The sequence below is a fragment of the Nothoprocta perdicaria genome, unplaced genomic scaffold (assembly GCF_003342845.1).
Source record: "Nothoprocta perdicaria isolate Ctin4 unplaced genomic scaffold, notPer1 scaffold_379, whole genome shotgun sequence".
Classification (NCBI taxonomy): Eukaryota; Metazoa; Chordata; class Aves; order Tinamiformes; family Tinamidae; genus Nothoprocta; species Nothoprocta perdicaria.
Window position 1 is genome coordinate 451,462 of NW_020455620.1, and position 20,248 is coordinate 471,709.

Here is a 20,248-nt window from a genome sequence, read left to right on the forward strand (position 1 = left end):
TCTTTTTTTTAAAAAAATGAAAAAATGCTACTACTCTTTTGCTAATAATATTCATATACTCTTCAATTTTGTATTTTTTCTCAGTTTTTAAAGCCTGATATATCCACTCCTTGCTGGCTATACAAAAGGAATATCTAAAAATCTGAGTCTTGCTAAGGAAAAATGGATACCAGGAAAATGGATACTGAGAATGAAGAAGGTGATTAAAAACTATGCACCAAGTATCCCTTTTCCAGTTCTGGCATTTAGGGAAGGATCACTTCTAGTGCAGCTGGGAATATGAATAATACGTTAAGACATGAAAGGAGGATCTACGATCTATTCTGTGGGGTGTTTCTGGGCAAAGATCCTTTAGCCAGGCTGTTGAAGGTCAGATTTGAGAAGATACGAACCTGGAAACGGCTTTTACCGAGGTGTTGTATTCTCATTGATTTCATTGAAATTATTTCTGGCAATAAGAATTATACTTACTGTTCCCCGGATTCACCCCTGAATGAGTGGAGACCTGGCTTCTTTGTACACAGACATTTAACAACAGCTAAGGAACTTCATACAACATAATACTTAATAAAAATAGTAGATTTTTTTTCCCTGCATAGTACACAGCAGTCCCAATTCGTAGTTGACATCTTGATTCCTAGTTAGACTATAGTTTCTGAAAACAATTCTGGCAAAGGTGAATGTTTTTCAGGTTAGCCTAGAGAGGAGGCTTGAAAAGGTCTGCCTAGACAGAAGGCTTCCTAGGAAATAAAGAGCAATAAAAGGACTCTGCATTGGATCCTGTCCAAATGCGTTGTACTGACGGATGGGTCAATAGAGTATAAAGAGCAGAATGCACTTCATTTGGTTTCCTCTGGCTCTCCTGCTCTGAGTATAAATAAGAGCATGTCTGTGGCAATAATCTGAACAAAGAATAATCTTCAAAATCAGAACTTTCAGTTTCCAGAGAACTCGATGTTCAGCCCCATAGTGAATGATAATGTTCATGAGTGTTGCAAATGACAGAAAGGCTGTCACAAGTGTCTGTCCGACCAAGTCTCATATCTTCAGTGCATCCAAGAAATGGAATATAGAAGTTTCAGGTGTTTTCTGTGTGCTGTTGGTGCTTTTTTTTTTTTTTTTTTTCCCATTCTTGTTCACTGAATTTAAGTAGGTCTAGGCTCTATTTATTCATCTGTATTGCTGCGACTTCCTTTGAGCTACATTAGAGCAGCACCTAAATCACCGATGCCATATTACTAATGAACAATAAAAGGACACTTAGTAATTTATTCTTCTGTCAGCAAAATGGCTTGCAAATAGAAAGCATCTTGTCTCCTGTGGTGTGACAGTCACAGGCCCAGTTGTGTAAGGCGCTGATTCTCAACCTACACTAACTCTGAGGGCACTCCGTTTGAGCAACGAGCCGTAAATGAAAAAAAAGAATTTAGGTAAATCAGTTTGATAAATTACCAACGTGAAATCAAGTCCTGAAAATTAGATTAATTATGCTCTACCTATGTTTTTTTCCTAGTGGTCCCCCATTTAAATATTAAACATTACTGAATCCACTTAACTTATAAAAGTTGACAGAATAACAGCTTGAAACACTACAGCTTAAAGGCCCCGGTTCTCCCTATCATGAGAATTCCACATCACTGAGGGGTGAAAGGCCTTTATTTGCATAAGATAATAGTTAGTTTCTATGCAACAGCTGTGCTGTCTGGGAAAGATGCACTCATTGTGCCAAATTCATCTCTGTAGTAGCCTCATTGGTTTTAAATGAGTTACTTTGGGAATAAATTGGCCCACTAGATAAGAACAGCAAGTCTGAGGCATTGAAATAATTAAGTAAGATTTCCGTGATCACAACACAGCAAAAAATTGCAGAACAATTGCAAAATTAATTGATATCCTAAGTTTCTGTACCTGGTAGTGTTCTTAAAAGAGCAAAACTCATTTGCCACAGGATTTTTAAACCATATAGCTGAAGTCAGGGCAAATATTTGTGTAGAGCTTAGAGGTACTTTGGGGAAATAGGGGAATGTTAAGAACATGCAAGAGACAGAAATGTAATATTGTGTCGTTATAATGAGTTCTAGTATTTTTATGATAGCATAAATCAAACAAATATGAGATGTCTTCCTGTGGTCAATTTAATAATAGTAAGATACATTTGACCATACAAAAATTCTTCTTTAAATCATAATGACCAAGGTCTATTTTTTTCAAAGGCTTGGTAATGAACTACCTGAAGATTTCACCTCTAGGCCATATAGTTATTTCCTGCTTATGTTAGTGGGAGTAGAATGCTGTTGGTCTTTCAGTAGCCTGTTTGAGGTTGATGATCTCAGGTGAGTTCCCAGTGGACAGATATCTGCAGCACAAAACTCACCTCATCAGTTGCTGGTCATCACCATGATCGAGTTATATATGACTGTATGTTGTCTCTTTTCTCAGTAAAGTACAAGTAGGATACCAGTAAACAGGAAACTTTTGAATGCTGAGAAAAAGTTATACATATACACATGTGTGTCATGTAAGTAGTCCTCTATTGATGTACTTTGACAAGCGAACTTCTTTTGGATTGAGAAGTCTTTTTTTAAGTCTTCCTTGCATACTAGGATAATGAAAATATTTCCCAGTCATGATGCAAGCAATCACGTAGCACAATTAGCAAGGTCTACACTCAATTTTGTTTCCTTTAAGTTTGCAGAAGCAACGTCAGCAGGGATCCCGAAGCCTCTTCAGAATGCATCATGTTTTGCTTGCAAAGGAAATGCCTTGTGCTCCTGGTGTCATCACTGCAATCATCTCAAATTCAAGTATGACTGAGCGGGCTCATTATCATTCTCTTCATGTCCTCCCTTACAGCAGCCTCTCCCGCCTCCTCTGTACAGCACAAAACAAGAGCCACAGGGGTGCTTGGATTAAGCAGAGAAACCCAGGCACCTCCCCCCAGGAAAACTTGCTGCACTACTTCCTTCGAGTTCCTTCAAACTATGTTATTGCACACCACCAATGTATAAAAAGTGGATCCACTAATATTGATCTGCTCTTCCTGTTTAGGGCTGAACAAAGACTGAGGGCAGACATGAATTTGTGCATTTATTTAACTTCTGAATGTGGATACAAAAACAGTGGGCTAACCTCCACATAACAGATTCCTGAGGCGAGCAACAACATTTCAAACTACGTTGTTTTTCACCAGGGAAGATTTCACCCTCTCTCACAGCTAACTAATATCTGAGCAACAGATGGGAAGGGAAGACAGATAGAGAGGGTAACTGAACAAAAATAGATTGTGAGCAAAAGGAGGGAGAAAATTTCCTTAGGGAGTAAACTTAAATTACAACTATGTTTCCTGAAAATTCAGAAGGTCCTGACCTCAGGACTGATTCTGATATGGGTCACTGACACATGACCCATGTGAATTTAGGGATATCTCTCTCAGACTATCCCAGTGAATTTTCCCTTTCGTGCAGTGAGCTCATCTGTGAGCGAGGAGGCAGGACAGGGTTAACCTCACACACTCTTCCTTTCAGTCCCCAGGGGCTGGGGTTTTGTTTTCCTGGCTAAGAGAGGGAGCCTGAGGCAAATATTGTGTCTTGAGCTAGAGACCTTTCCAACATAGACTGGTACCAGTCTGTTGTGGACTGGAGAGCAGAAAGCATCCTCACCTGGAGCGGGAGGGCGAGGAGGAAGACTGCAGCCTTGGCTAACAACGAGTACCTGAAAATGGCCAAAAGTAGAAGCCAAGTGTCCTCCATTTCCTCCAAGCCTCTGAGAGCTAAGGAGGGCACAGAGACTCCTTGAGCCTCCTTCCCAGTCCTCCGGCCCCTTCCCCACAGGGAGACCACATCTCTTGACTCTGCCTGGATTTGCCTTGAGGGGAACACGGAGAGATAAGGGGCAGGGTCTTGCTGGCAGGGCGCCCGATCCCAGGGCTGCCCCACACCGCGGAGTGGGCTTTGCCAATCCCTCTGCCCATCCTTCCCCTCCCCCTGTGCTGCGGGCACTCTGGATGCTGCTGTGCTCGTGCCATGTGCTGCTGCTGCTACTAGCTGCTCGAGCGTGTCTCCGGCTGCAAACTCCGCCAAAGAAGCCTGCATCCTCCTCCGGGGAAGGATACCCAGTAAGTACCAGAGGGAGCCTCCTCCCTCCGCTCTCGTCCCCTCCCTAGAGCACCCAGCAAGACCTCCTCTTACAAAGGGACTCGCAGCCTCTTCCCTACCTTCCTCTCCCCACCCCTTTTTAAGCCAGGGCAGAGAGGGGCTCAGTGAATTCCCTCCAAAGCTGCAGGGTGGCTCCTTCCTCCTCCCCTTCCTCCTCGCCAGCCGGGCTGCTGCTGCGTTCAGCGGGGTGTCCCCAGGCTCCCGCAGCCATGCTGCTGCGGCTCGCCCCGCATGGATGACTCTTGTTGCCCCCCTAGTGCTGGGGCTGAGCTGAGGTGGGCTCATTTTTGGGGTGGAGAGGCTGGAGAGGCTGTGTGTGTGGGAGGCGCCCGTGGGGCGACAGCCCCCAGCCCCACTGCCCCCTCGGGTGGGCACAGCCACTGGGCAGCAGTGGGGATCCCGTCACCCTATATGTGCAGGTGGACCCGGCGAGAGAGCCCTGGGAGCCTCCCCAGAGCCCCGGAGCTGCTGCCCATCCCCGTCCGCTCTGTCCCTGCTCTCCAGACCCTCCCTGCTGCTCTCTCCATCTCCGCACCTGTCTCCGGAGGGATGCCCGCATCCCTCCTCACCTCGCCAGTACAGAGCCCTCCACTACCCTCCCCTTCCCTCCCCTCTCCACCTTCCTTGATTTATTTGTGTATTTCTTTCCTTGGCAACCACCAGTTCCCCTCAGTCAAACAGCGCAGGCTCCCTATAATTTGAAATTAATTTGTTTGACTGCAGCACTGAGACAGGAAGGTTGGGAATTTATTTATTTATTTTTTTCCTCCCTGTGCAAAAAGGAAGCGATGAAATTTCCAATCGAGACTCCAAGAAAACAGGTGAACTGGGATCCTCAAGGTTGGTGATTCTCTGTTACTACTATTGCTATAATAATAACATTTATTATTATTCCTCTTGCCTAGTGACTCTAGGAGACTATTTGACTCCAGATGGGAGGGGACGCTGGCTGCTCGTCTGCTCCCCATGTGCACTGCTCAGTCTTTCTTTCTCAGTCTTGGCAGTGCATTAGAAAATGCTCCTCGGATCCAGGCTTGGGTGGGTGCATAGGCAAAACCTGCTTTAGATGCAAGTTTTATAGTTCTGTATTTGCTGTTTCTTCTCCCTCCCCTCCCTTTTTCTTGAGAATTTCCCTCGCACACTTGCCTGGGATGGCCGTAGTCTGCAGCTCAGCGCATTGTTTGTTTTGTTTTATCTGTGGCTCCTTTGTTGCTTCCCGTGATCATTGTCTCTGCTAACTGGGTGGTGTCTGCTGGGGTGGACAGGGATGTGAGCCCAGCTTGCTCAGGGCTCCTCCACAGCAAACGTCTGTTGGCGACTGGAGCAAAATGCTGCTGCAATATAGGCTGTAATGGGACCAATACAAAAGACACATTAAATAATGGAGCCCAAAGGGACCTGTAAACTCTTGACTTCGTCCTGTTAACAACTGATCAGCCCAAGTGGGTAGTTTGATTAACTCTACAGTGAGATTTGGAGTCTGTCCTGGGGAGTGTGTTTGTGTGGAGGGAGATTTACGCCAGTGCAGTGGTTTTCAGTAAAATGATCCAAGTTGTGATTTAACATAAACCATAATGAAATACTCTCCTTTTCAGGCAGGGGGAGGAGGTTCATATGCAACCTGCAGCAAAAGCAACTTAGCCCTCCCTCCCCCTCCCCCTGACAGCAATTCGTATGCGGTGTGTCATATTTCTGTGCATCAGAACAAGAACAGAACAAGTTGAAGCCATATGCTCAGGTTTGCAGCAGAACTGCTGCCAGTGACTGCAGGAAGGATATAGCGATAGCATGGGCTTTAATTATTCATTTTTGTTCCACAGGTTTGATTATAGTGGTCAGTCTGTCATCCTCCATGCTCTATTTTTACAAAAAAATACTATGAATAATTTTTTCTAGTGTAGAAAGGATACAGCAAGATAGGCATCTAGATGCTGAGCAGATCAGATGGGGCATTTGAATAGTGTACACGATTTAGCCTTAGATTAAACCCTACTACCTCTTTATTTAGGTGGAGGCTGGAGGCAGCATGCAAGCCTCTGCTTCACAGGGAGCACATGAGTAGTGGCACTAACAGAGATTTGATGATTTTAGTAGCTCTGTACTCCATACTTACTGTCAAAATTGTACTTGGAAAATATGCTTTCCCAGCTGCTTTTGTGAATTTGTGTTTGCTGTTGCTTCATTCTACTTCATTTTATGTATTGAAAAAATGCTTCTTACTGAAAAAAAAAAGCTGTTTTCTCTCTTTCCCTTTTTGTGCCTGTGCTGATGGCATTCTGTGTATAGCTCCTGTTCTTGGCAATCATCTTTCAAGCATATGGATCCAACAGGTGGTTAGTCACAATCTACTAATGTATCCAAAATCTCAGGGTACTGAAACAGGTAAAACACCTCAAACTCAGCAGCTTTCCTTTCTGCTGAGATAAATCCCTGCTAAGGACTGCAGAATCCTACCTGTTATTTCTCTTCAGTGTATTGACTTCATTCATTGGGTGGAAAGGGTACTAATGTATAGCCAGGAAGGATGCAAAAAATGCTAATTTCTAATTCCCTGAGGGACTTGGGAAATAGATAAAAATCAGCGATAGGGACAAGGCAAATTGTTAAGGAAAAGTTTTCTAAGGTCCAGCCCTTTAATCCACATATGAATAGTCCTATGCCATTACACACATGTAGTTCCACTGAAGAATTAGTGGGGTGGGTAGAAGACACAGCAGATAAGAGTTTTTGAAACAGGAATATATTTACCTAGATAGAAATGTTAGCAAACATTTAATGAACATAAATTCTAGAATCATAAAATGAATGAATACAGTCTTGTATGTAGTTTGTTCTTCATGTACTATGTGAAACATAACTTGTGCTATGTTTCATATAGTCTATGATGTTCTTGGAGTTAAGAAGTGAAGTTAGATACAAAGATCCACATGTAGAAATCTGGCAGTACTAGGATAAATACAGCCCTAATTCTTAAAAGCAGAACACATATCCAGTTAATGTTCACTCTCAGATACCGGGGCATCCAAGCATGTGATCATGTGATGGTCCCATATTCTGGTTGTCAGAATACCTGTGGTTTACATAGCTTTGTCTAGTAAGAATTTTGTTTGCTAGCTTGTACTAACAGTAGTTAAAGTATTTCAGCTGATGTTTCTGGCAAGGATGCCAGCAATCTTAAAATGTGAAAGAGAGCTATGGTGTCCTCAAGGATTGTTTTAGATTAGATTATTCCAGGCAATATTTTCTAGAAACAATACACATTTTCTGAAGACGAGCAATTTTTCTACGGAGATATGACTGGCTTGGGAATGATGGTGTTGCTGGATTTGAACCTGGGTCAGGATGGTGGTCAGTGAAATGAATCACTCAAACTCCATAATGCCATAGTACTATAAATATTTAGATAGATAAATGGATTAGAGCTTGATGGCATAAAACTGGTATTCTCAGGTCACATCAGCAAAGATCAATACACCATAGAAAGGCTTTGTGGAGAGCATGGGTTTAAAGGAGGAGAATTGACATGAGGGATGGTGTCTGACAAACAGCTAATTGGAGGTTGATTTCTCAGCCATTAGACTGGAATGATTAGGGCATAGAGTCTGAACTGTGCTTTTATCCTGTTGTGCAGTATCCACTCATCAGAGGTATGAAGGGTATTTGTGTTGTTCCTCTATGTGCTGTGTGTGCTTTCTAGATAAAGCAATATTTCATAAACCTGGAAGTACAGTTAACTCCCCTACTATCCCATGCAATCAAAGGGTATAATCCCGTTCCTCAACTGATCAAATTCCATCCCAAAAGTCATTGAATACCTGAGTAAGGTATAGCGTCTTACACTACCTGGCCTCATGTATTTTTCTTTTAAGTCTGAGATTTGTGTAACTGATAGTATTAGCCTGGATTTATAGTCATTAAACATTTAATCTACTGATCACTGATTTTTGCTTCTTTCATTTGGGAGGATTTGGGCAATCCAGTTCTCACTCTCATTGGATTTATAGCAGTCTGCAAAGACAGTAACTCTTGTAATTATTTTTCCCGTCATTTCTTATGCACACACTCCTCCTGCTATTTGTTAAAACAACCTATTGTTCTCATTTAAATTAGCTTATAAACTCTTTGCACGTATATTTTTTTACAGAACCTAAAACAGTTTGGGTCCCTCATCCTGACTTAAACTTTTGGATATTACAACAATATCAAATTATTGCTACTTGTTATCTTACTATTTGCTTAAATTGCTGTTTCTTTGGAGAAAAAAAAAACTGAAATGACACACATATTGGAGGTAAGCTCCAGCTCATGCAATGGCAAAAGATAGTTTTAAGAACACTTTAAGATGGTGTGAAAATAGCCTTGAAAGTGTTTCTTCAAAGAGCTGATTTTCTGAAGTGAATATGTTAATTTGTCTTATTTGTTTAGGAAAAAATTTCTTGGCTTGCAGAAGGGTAGATAGGGCTCTTTCCAATACGCTGAGAAATTATCCCTAAGTGCTTGCCCCAAGACTGCAAGCCCAAAGACTTACAGGTTGATGGTAAGATGTCCTTTCCAAGGAAGATGTGTTTATCTTAATGATGTTTTTGATGGGTGGATGATTCAATTTTAAACTCTTCTCTGATAATATGTTCACTGCAATGACACAGATTGTCAAAACCCTTAGAATTTTTAGCTATCTGTACACAGTTTATCTGTACACTGACCATTTGGAACTCTGAAGTTTTGATATGGCTACCTGTGTCCTTTCATAAAGACATCTTTTGTGTAGGATTCCTTTCTGCAGTTCAGGATATGAAAAATCACACATTTATTATCATCTCAGTATTTAGTGTGGGAGTTAGTGGTCTGTGGATAAATCAAGCAGTGGTGGAGAATCAGGATCTTCTCAGATTTTGCCAGTGACTTACTGTTTAACCTTCAGAGAGTCACTTAACCTGCCTGTTCCTCTCTTTTTCCCTGACTGCAAAATAAGAAAATCAATACTTTCCTAGTGCACAAGGGTGTTGTGAAATACAATTAGCTTGTTTAGAGCAATCTAAAATTGCTACTGAAAGAAGAACATATGTATTGCAATCAAATGCTAAAACAATTTGAAGAGAGCAAAATAGCCTCTGTCTTCACACACAGATCACATCATTTACGAAACAAGGTTAGCTCAGCATTTACAATCAGAGGAAACTAGTACTGCTTACACATCTCTACGGATGCTGAAGACTCAATTGAGTTTTCCATCAGAGATAGCTAAAGCAGTTTGATAGATGCCACTGCAGCGAGGCACAGCTCTTGCATAGGTCCCATGTCACCTGCCTTGGGATTTCTAGTGTTACCTGGGTCATTCCACATAGAACTGGACACTGCTCATGGGGCAATTGAGCTGTTTTGGGGTGTTTTCATGCAGGTATTAGAATTGGGTGATCCATCAATGGCTATTTGTTCAATGAAATCTTCAGTATTGGCTATTCACTATGTGTTAAACTGGTTCTTACTACGTGGTGCTACAAAATGTTGCTGTTTTTATCTCATCCTTTAAGGCTACAGGGACCAATGCAGAGGGCAAACTTTATTATAAAGACATAGGTGAGTGGAGTTAGGATCATTTCTGTCTTTTGCTTTTAAGAAAATATAAGAGAGGAGGAGGTATATTTTATACGAAGGAGTACAACTGTGATTCTTTTTGTGCCCCAAGAGCATATTTAGCCAGGCAGCCTTCCTCTTTTTATGCAGTCTAGTGTGTAGGCAATGCCAACAAATGCTTTTGAAGGGTGCTATGGTACTCCTAAACTCTTCCTATAAATTTTAACCTGTTTGTCTCTGTTGATTATAAACATAATGGCCACTTGCCTTAATCATTGGGTCATTGCATTTAATAGCACTATTCACTTTAAGAAGACAGGCAGTTTGATCTGAGACACATTCTAATTTATCCAGTTTTCTTATAGGTCCTGATGAATGTACTGTTTGGTGTGTATTTTTCGTATGTGTTCCCTGACAGACACAGTCTATTTTTTAGCAATGACCCCACTAGATTTTTCTGCACATTTTTTTTTTTTTTTTTTGTCCTACATTAGCTTATTTTTGGCCCTCTAGTGCTAGACAAGAGCTTTTTTTGTTTTTTGTTTTTTTTTAAGAATTTCATTAAATTTGTGGGCTAGATAACATATATCCTTCTGCACTAAGCAATCAATTCTTCATAACTCAGAGAGAAGACATCGCTGTGGAAAGCTACGATGAGTGAGGCAGTAGCTCTGATCCCAGTAAATGGACATAAGGTATAGAGCACTTACAAGATGCATCACAAAATCATACTTGCCACTGCACTGTCTGACAGGTCAGGATTGTGCTGTACCTAATCAACACACAGAAGAGGTTGATGTTGAAGAGAGATTTGACAGAGAATAGAGAGTGCATAACCAGGAGGATACTTTTGTGAGTATACGTTGCACGGTTTTGTGTAGAGCCAATACTGAAAAGTACAGTGAAGTGGGAAAACTGGAAGAGTTTTGAAAAGAAATAAAACAGAATGAGGAAATTGAAGCTTTACTAAGGGCTATGAGGAACTTGCCTGGAGGCAGATGAAGATTATGGACTATAACATGGTAAGAGATAGAAAAATACGGCTAGATTAGCAGGAGAGCAAGAAAACAGAGATTTCTTAGTGTGTTCATTGTCATCTTAGGAGGCCCTGGAAATGAAAATATTAAGAAATCAGAAAAGTTAATTAAAAAACAGAGTAGAAAACTGTACAAAGGCTTTCTTAATAGTAATACTGAGGAAAAGTACAACTCCAGTCAATGTGAGAAATATAGAGTAGGGTATCATGAAGATATCATGCAAACTGTGAGATGAAAAAGAGATTAAGGGAATCAAAGGAAGCTGTAAGTCTAAGACAGAGAAAGTGGTAGAATTATCAGTAGACTGAGAGATTGAGACAGAATTATCATTTCAGTGAAGAATATTGATGCTATTTTTGCCACATACATGCAAGAGTAATCCATTAATAGGCTTTTGGACTGAAAAATCCCCTGGAACTCTTGAAAACCATATGATGCCATCCTGAAGGGATGGAGGATGCTTTTGGGCCTGTGTTGTAGGTGCAAGATATATAATATCACTTGTAATTGGACAGCTTTTGGCTCAGCTTTTGAATTTAATGTGGGTTTACCTAGCTAATTGAGTGTACCAGCTTCAGATAGAAGGGTGTAGATATACGGTGATAACAATTTAAATCTTATTCTTCTAATTTAATCTGGAGCTGCAAATTTTACCACTCACTTCAGAGGGATCAGCATGAGATTCTTAATTCTTGAAGTATCAGTACTGTGTTGTCCTCTGAAGCTTTATTGAGTCAAAAATAGAGGAATGTCTGGAATCACAGGGAGAACAGATAGGGTGAGTATGTGGATTGCAAGGTGGAGGAACTATTAGGAAATCAAGGTAAGAAAGGGTAACAGACACTAGGATTCAACAGGTACAGTATTATGGAATTCACTGTAATGAGAGTATTTAACCTTTAGATTTTAACAGTTAGTGAAATAGGAAAAAATAAAGCGGAAAATATAAATGCTGAGCAGTTTTCTATTTTCTTTGTGGTATTTTTGTGGAAAAGAAATGACATTTAAGGAAGAACTAATATTAGCTTTTCTCACACTCTTTTTATTGGAATGCTTCCCTTTTTTTCCCCTCCTTTGTTTTCTATAAGAAGTTGAAAACATCTTGGCACCTGGCCTTTGTTGCACAGAGGCTGCTCATAATCTTGTCCCTGAGATGTTGTTTATACTTGTATCGTTAGTCTGTAGAACATATGTATACAACTATTTTACCTATGATGGAAGCTCTGCTTTAAGATGAACCTGCTGATTTTTTAAAACTGCAGTGTAATTCTCACTAGTGACACCCACAAGATAAAACCACAAGTGAGAGCAGCATGTATCATGTATTATTGTACCTCAGGGTGGTGCCAACAATCCATTCTGGTCCATGGTCCACTGTTGCTCCGCAAAATTTCTTACAGATTGCTTTTCACGGTGACAATCAAACTTAAATTAGTTAAAAACCACAATATTTCTAAAGTGAACTGTGAGTGTCCTACCATGGTAATGAACTACAGAGTTTAGAGAATATTTCCTTGTTTTGAAAATGCTGAGGCCAAGAATTCAGATTTCACTTTTTCCTTTAACTGTTAATAAAATTCCCATGCTATTGCAATGTTATTATTGACAAAAATCAGAAGCAGTAATTTGAGAAGCATTAAATCCCAAATGCATGTATTACATGTAATTCAGATGTTTCAGTGTATGAGGATAGGAAATCACTGCTAAGATTCTGAGGTTAGGGTGCAGATTTCAGTTTGAATATATCTTGTTGCTGGAGGTAGATATGGAAGCCAGGAGGACGATAGAACTAGCTACAACCTGAGATGATTATGAAGACAGATTTGTTTGCTCATAACTATAATCCGCTTTTTTCCAAACAAATGACTTTTCACTTTTTAAAGTAAGCATCTCACTCAAACCTTTTATTTCTTTTTTTTTTTTTTAAGAAGAAAATTTATATTCTTTATTTTTTCCTCAGTCATGTATGGGGATGATCCTCTCTCAGCAAAGCTATGGCACAATTTAAGAATGATTTTAAGTAATTTTCTAGACATATTATAGAATATCTTCATCTAATAAAATATCTTGAACTAAAGAGATGCTCTCTTTAGTTGGCTAACCCTTTATAGGACTATTATGTTCATTTTTTTTTAAGTTCTTTCCCATTCTGCCCTCAAAGAGATGCATTAAACAGATATTTGATTTGCTTCAGATTTTTGCCTTTCTAGATGAAGCTTGTCTGATTGTGACCATTATTTGATGAAGGCATTGGTTTAACTGTTAGGGGATAACAAATGTTCTAAAAACTCCTAAAAAATTCCTATAAAACAAAGAAAGTTATTTTAGAATCAGCATCCTACAGGATCATCTCAGTGTTTTAAGAATCATGCTTCGAGTACCTGGATTTGTTAGAGCCATATGTTTATATCTCAGTAGGCCTGACTTATCTTTTCTTCCTTAAGAGGAAGAAACAACATATTACTGTCTATACTGGGTGGGGATTTTGGAAGACCTTAGACTGGGCCATTGAGATTCATAAGAGTTAATGATTTATGATAAAGGATACTTAAATTATTTCTCTCTTACCCAGCGCTGTAATATCATAGTACTGGCATGATTTTAAAATAGCAGATACATACTGACAGCTTGTCCAGGGTATTTATCCTCCCAAATTTCAACTTTTAATTTTAAAGGAAAAAAAAAGAATAAAAAGAACTCATTAGTTGCTCGCTACTAAAAAACTCACTGATGAAATAATTATAAAAGAAATGGTGCTGCAGAATCTCCCAACTGAAGGAGGCAGTTCACACACCTCAAAGGCATTGCTTTAAGTTAACTCAGATCCATCACCGATTATTTAAATGTCAAAGGTGCTAAGTTTAGATTTCACAAGAAAGGGTGATGCAGAGAGGCCTTGGGTAGCAGCAATCATGACAGCTACAAAAACAAAACCAGAACTACCTCTTCATGATGCTACAACCATAGTGATGACTTGCCCTCATGAGAAGCAGGCTTCACTACTTGCACATACAGGAAACCTCTGCACTTCTGCAACAATCGAAAACCAGGAATATTCTAAGGACATGCTAAGGCCTCTCATGTGGCACTAAATAGCATGTATGGGCAAATTAATTAAGTTTTTCGAGTGAGACTTATTTTGAGATAAAATGCTGATGTGTTTCTGGTCTACATGTGAAACATCTATTCCCAGCCTATCAACCTGGCTGGGTGATGCACTGAACTCTCACAGCTGCAGCCTCTGATGCGCTCAGTGGTGCTGCTGTAGCGCCCTTCACATGACTGTGAGGCTTTAGAGAGATTCCTTCCCTGGCAGACAGCCACTATCAATCACATTTCATACAGAGATCAGACAGCTTCCTGCTGTGAAGGCCAGCATGAATCTTTGCTTTGGTGTTATTTCCTGTTTGCTCATCTTAGCGCTAGGTGTCTTCAATAAGAATATTCTTTCTTTTCTACTTTGGCCTGCAGAATTCAAGTTTCCTTCACTGGCTGGCCTGGCCCTGAGACCCTTAGTTGAATTCCTTCTGGGTCAATTTCTTCTGGGAAAGATTTATTTTCAAGAGCTCAGCAGGTCACCTAGCTGAAACTCTGACCGTAGGGTCATCCTACGAGCCCTGTGAAATAAAAATTCTTGAAGTTTTCTAGTGGGAAATTCAGACTATTCCTAAACATTACTGTAATCCTGGGGCACTTGCTGAAGAGGAAGATGTAGTGCATGCATTTTGCCCAACTGCATGTCTCAGTGCCACGATTTTTCTGATAAGTCTCTCAAAAGAAGACAATGGATAAATACCAGCACCACTGCCATAACTTGTCTGCTGTTCATTTAAGAGTGAAATCTTCAGAGAACCAGAGTACAGTTTTTCTTCCTTGATGCTTCTACTTGGGGCTTGTAACATACTTAGAGGAAGGCAGTTTTTCTAAGCATTACCTAATAAGGATAAACAATGGTGTGCTCATCTCTTCTGACAGGAGCTCTTTGAAATGAAGTCATCTCTGTACCCAAAGCTCTTGAGCCAAGGGTGCCTCTTTCCAATTTGACTCTTGACATAGCGGAGTCTAGATGAAATAGAACTTCCAATTTTAGCAGGATCAAGAAATACTGATTTACTTCTAAGGAAACAGGTTTTTAGCCATGATCTATTAGTTTTAGTCCTATTTTGGGAAGGGGAAGGTGAGATTTTTTTTTTTCTTGGGTTTCTCTGTATTCTGTTTCTCTATAAATAGATCCATAAACCAGATGATAGAGCTGCTGCCAGTGAGAGCATGTTGGAACAAACACAGTCACCACTTCTGAAGCAGGAGGGCTCTTTATTAAGGACTCACCACTGCCAATCACTTCTAAGCTCCCCTCAGTTCTCCCAACTGCTCACTGTAATGCTCCTGTACTCGATTTTCCATTTTGCCATACCTGAAGTACCTTGCCAGGGAGGGGAGCTCATTGATGAGTCCCATCACGTATGAACATGTTCTTGGCTCCTGGCTGTGGGCTCAAGTGTCAGAGGCAACGGGGAGGGCAGCTGAGCGCAGGGTGCCAGGAAGAGGAACTGAGCAGCAAGTTGCAGGTATGCCACCTCCCACACTGCCAGCAGCACTGCAGGGAAGTGAGGGACAAGAACAGATGGATGGATTTGGAGGAGGGCAGGGTGGAAGGGAGGTCAGGGGAGAGAGAAAGCAAAGCAAGGGAAACAAAATCCGAACTGCCCTCGAGCAGTGTACAAGCTTACTCCAGCACAAGACAAATCTCCCTCAAGTATTCGCCTGGACTTGGCAGCTCTGTAAGTAGTGCTACAAATGGTGTCAGTAGCAGGGCATCTTCGTGTTCGTGCCAGTAAGTGTTAGGAACGCCCCGGGATTGCTGTCCTGAAGCCAAACCAGAAAGAAAAACATGAAGATGCTTTCAGCTGTTCCTGGGTTTCATGCCCTGACATCCATTCTTTCAACCCGTGAGCTGTCATATCTGCCTTAAAAAACTGCAGTGGGAGGAGGGAATGTGCAACTGGGAGGAGGAAAAGGAGAGGAGGGAAGGGAGGGGAGGGGAAAATATCCCAGCATCCCATGACTGTGACTTTTACTGAGATTCTTTAATGTCAATGCATAAGTTCTTTGTGCTACCTGTGCAAGCCAGCCTTGGCATTCCTATTTTTTTTTCTTTTTTCCTCTTGCAATTTGCACAGCCTCATTATGCAGAGGCTTTGGGCTGTGTTACAACAGCATAACTCTTGCAAAGTCCATTTTAGGTTTGTAGGTGGGTTCTGACATCAGTTCAGACAGCTCTGAGGCGGCTCTGTTGGGAAGTTCCTGTAAATAGCCAGCAAGAGCAGTTTACACACCAGTATCGTATTTTTCGTTTATGACCAACACAAGAAAGGAAAAAGATTTATCATCATCTATTAATTTTGTAACAGATCAGCATTTTGTTCATGAGTAGTGGAAAAGAATGTGACACTTCAATGAAACTGAAGATTTGTTAGCACGTTGATGACAGTAACTGTACCTGCTTGTTGCACATATGACAAAGTCCTTATTTTATGAACTTTCAAAATTACTCTTTAATCCAGACCACTTGTTAACATGTGTGACAATGCTTACGTGAGACAAAGTGTGAATAGTATATTTTTTTCCTAGTGTAGCAGGGATTTCTATTATTTATAAAATGCTTTGGGAAATTTCAATAATCATGAAAGATTATTACAGACTTCTGGTACAACTATTACAAGGGGGAATGGGGAGGTATATTTTGACTATCTTACATAGAAGTGGAAGGCTGGAAGGATTTCATTATCATTTTCCTGCTCTGAGGTAGGGCTAGAAAATCAAGATGAATGACTTGGATTTTTTTTTCATGCCGTTATCATTTTTTCCAGTTTGTTTACAGACCCTGCAAGATGAATATAAGCTGACAAACTTATGCTATTTTTCTTACTTACCTTTCACTGATAGCTTAGAATTTGTTCATGGATCCTTGAGGTTTGTAGGGCACATGTTGAAACCACTGATCTAAATGATTTCTGGCAGCTGATTGTATGTCCTGCTTTTAAAAATCTCCAACGAAGAAGATCTCAATGTCCATAAGTGTGCACATCCTTAACTCCTCTTGTAGCTAAACTTTTCCTTATATGTATATTCCACTACTTCCTTAATACAGATTAAACAGTTAATTCTTGCCCTATTACTAAGTAATCCAGAGAACAATTTGTCATTGTCTTTGTTTGGCCAGTGTCTTATGCCTATGAGATTATGGTTCACTTAATCTACATTGCACTTTATACATTTCATCTAAATTACATTTTCAATTTATATTAAGACAACTATTTGAAAAGTAATTGGTACATTGAAAAGATGACTGCATTGATACTCAAATATTTTGTGTCATGGGCAAGTGACATTTGAATATATGTTGCAATTTGACTGAGTGTAGTATGAGCCAAGATAAGACATCAGTCAAAACTGCTTTATGTAAAATAGAATTTTCCCCTATACTTTAAACACAGATGCAATATTTGCCTCTTGAAGTTTGCTAAGTCATTCTTTCCTTCTATTTTCTTCAACTCTTCACACTCAATTACAATGAATCATATCAGTACGTAGGCAGCATTCAATATTTTGGTGATGAGTGAAGCCCAGAAAGATGCTGAACACATCAGCCTTTTCTGTGCCATTCAGAGTTCAGACTGCTTTTTTATTACCCTGAAGAAAGAAAAAATGTATCTGTATCTTCAGTGGTTGTTCACCCTATGCAGTCATATGAATTCTGTTTAGAAACCAAAAAGTGGAAGTAAAATTAAAGAAATAAGGAACAGCTAACCAATGGTTGGACTAGATGATCTCTAGAGATCCCTTCCAACCTTAACCATTCTGTGATTCTGTGATTCTGTGATTCTGTGATTCTGTGATTCTGTGATTCTGTGAAAATTGGAGATTCTGGTCCTTTTTTGAGAGATCTTAAAATGCACATATCTGGGAGCAAGATAGTGCTTGTTATTCTGGCCCCATCATTTGTAATATGATTTTTTTTTGTTGTTTTTTTTTTTTTCTACGGTAGATCTGCCCAGTCTTACTCTGCTAGAACCACCTCTGCTTTTTGAGCCAGGCAGATCCAAACAAACTCTGAACTCAAACCTGTCTAATACAGCACTGTTTTGAAGCAAATATGTCCTGGTAAACGGCAGAATCTATTAATTAGTATAGCTTTATTATAATGAAATTACTTGTGTTTTCTTGGCTTGAAGTTGATTTCTGTGGAGATCTCAATAAAAATTGGATCTGTTTGCAAGAAGGAACACAAACATATTTTGAATCCTCACATGCAAGACTAAGGAAAATGATTGTTGTTGGATTTTTTCGGGATGGTCTGAACGACCATAACATGTAATAATTGCTGCTAGTTGTTATCTGCTATTTCAGGACAGGGGTCTTCCTGCTCCAAAACCTGCTTTTATGTGAAATTAGGGCCACTATTTTGAAGAGTTTTCTCTGTGTGAAATGAATGGTTACAGAAGTGTAATTATTAATCAGGACATATAAAAAACTGATTTAGCATTGGATTTGTTGGCTTAGTGAGATTTTCTGCTTTTTGTATGGTTAAGTCCCAAAGAGATATTAGTCCTGCAGAAATTTTCTTGCAATGTTTCTAGGTATTTTCTAAGCAGCCATTGTGAGGTTTTCATTTCCTTGCTTTGAAAGGTGCTTGCCATTTCCTTGAGCTGTGCTAAAGAATTTAGGTTTAAATTTGGTAGCACCCTTCAAAAGTATAGTAAGAATAAGAATGATATTCAGACTCTCCTCATTATACTTCCTAAAATTAGGACTAAAATTAAATTAGATTGTACACCCGTCTTTATCTCTTTAGGGAGAGTAAGCTTAGAATTCCTAGAGTGAAATGATAGAATCCCAAAGAAAAGTCTTTCAGGACCCTCACAAAAAACTGCTAAAAACAAAGGCAATGGCACAACTAGATGGAATGGTAATTGGACAGAATCTTTAATCTTTTACACACTTGTTAAACTAATCACAAACAGACTGATAAGTAACACAACTAGACAAGTTTATCCAATGTCCAGTTTCTAGATATTCAATTTCTGCATGCAGATTGTGATTTCTTTCTTTTTTTTTTTAATAGCTGGTCAGAATTTGACATTGTATTTATGTGAAAATGTGTGTTGCTAGCATCCAAATTCTTAATTGTGTATAGAAAATGAATATAAAATGCTTATGTGTGGGAAGGAAAAACGAGAAGGTGATAAGGAATGAAAAAAATCAAATCCTCTCAACAAGATAAATGAATTCTTTTTGTCCCATACTGACCAAACTTTATGGGGAATGGCAAAAAAGCTTTACTAGTTAAAGGTTATTTGCTCTCTGAAGCTATCCCATATTCATCACCGTGGTTTTAAGTCTTGACCTGTGCGCTGATACTCTTGGGGTGTGATGCAATACATGATAACTTTTCCATCAGAAATCCATATGTACATTGTGGTTGGAGAGACTCAGAGGAAAAAATGACTTTCATAATTTCATACATATTATCCCTTGAGCAAACTGCCATGGAAGTCATCATGAAGACTCTCTTTTGATAACTGGGAAGCCAGTCCTTCAGAAGGAGAGACCTTAGCTCAGACCACACTGATTACTTAATTTCCAGCACATTCCCATTTTGGCTGTTGTATTTTGTATTTTTGTCTTAACTGCATTTTTCTAATAAGGAGAATTGAAAGTCATGTTATAAAATAGTGGTGTTTTTTGTTTTCTCATAACAACTGCATTCCAAGTCAATTAAGCAATTGGAGTCTAAGAGCTCTTAATTAGTACGTTTTAATTATAACTGATGAAACAGAATTATGTAGATTTTTTTTAGAAACTTATTGAGAATCTTAATTTTGAGCACTGGCTGGGAATATATGACAAATGCTACAAAAATGGCAGAAGCCTTTTTATATGACATTTTCCCTAAAGCTGCTGCCAGAGATGGCAAATCAGTGGTTAGACGCAATTCCCTCTGGTTCATAGTACTGACATTTCACTCCCCCCCAACAGAGAGAACTCAATATATGAACTTTTCCTCCACTACCATTGCTATTGTACTATAATAGGAAGTAAACACTGACTCGATTCCTTACGCAGTTGTATAGCCTGCCACTTGCCTACTCCCTTTGCCTCATCCCACTCCAGAACGGGAGCAGCAGGGAGCAATCAGTGCTACTTTCCTTTTAATAGCACACCCTTTTTGGCTTAATGCAGGTTGCCCTTTCTGCCTTTTACCTGTCTCTTTTTCCACTCGAGGTTGGATGCACTGCCACCTACGACTGCGTTTGCAGCTCGCTGCTGAGATGTTGCTGAGGTCAGCAGTGCTACTACCGCATTAGCGCATCCACTCCAGGGAGAACAGCGGTGGGTTTAACTGGTAGGGTGCTGTTGCAGCGCAAAGCGACACGCTCTGAGGCACTCTGCGTGTTTTCCAAGCAAACAATGTGTCAGGAT

At 40.0% G+C, this 20,248-nt stretch overlaps 1 protein-coding gene across 1 annotated transcript in view; it reads left to right on the plus strand.

The window, feature by feature from the left end:
- Positions 1-4,904: 4,904 nt before the first annotated feature.
- The window catches only part of KCNK10 (potassium two pore domain channel subfamily K member 10), a 52,795-nt gene continuing 37,451 nt past the window's right edge, over positions 4,905-20,248 (plus strand). Inside the window, exon 1 of the mRNA XM_026044698.1 lies at positions 4,905-4,994. Coding sequence (XP_025900483.1) covers positions 4,943-4,994 — 52 coding nt within the window. The 5' untranslated portion in view covers positions 4,905-4,942. The remainder of the gene's footprint in view (positions 4,995-20,248) is intronic.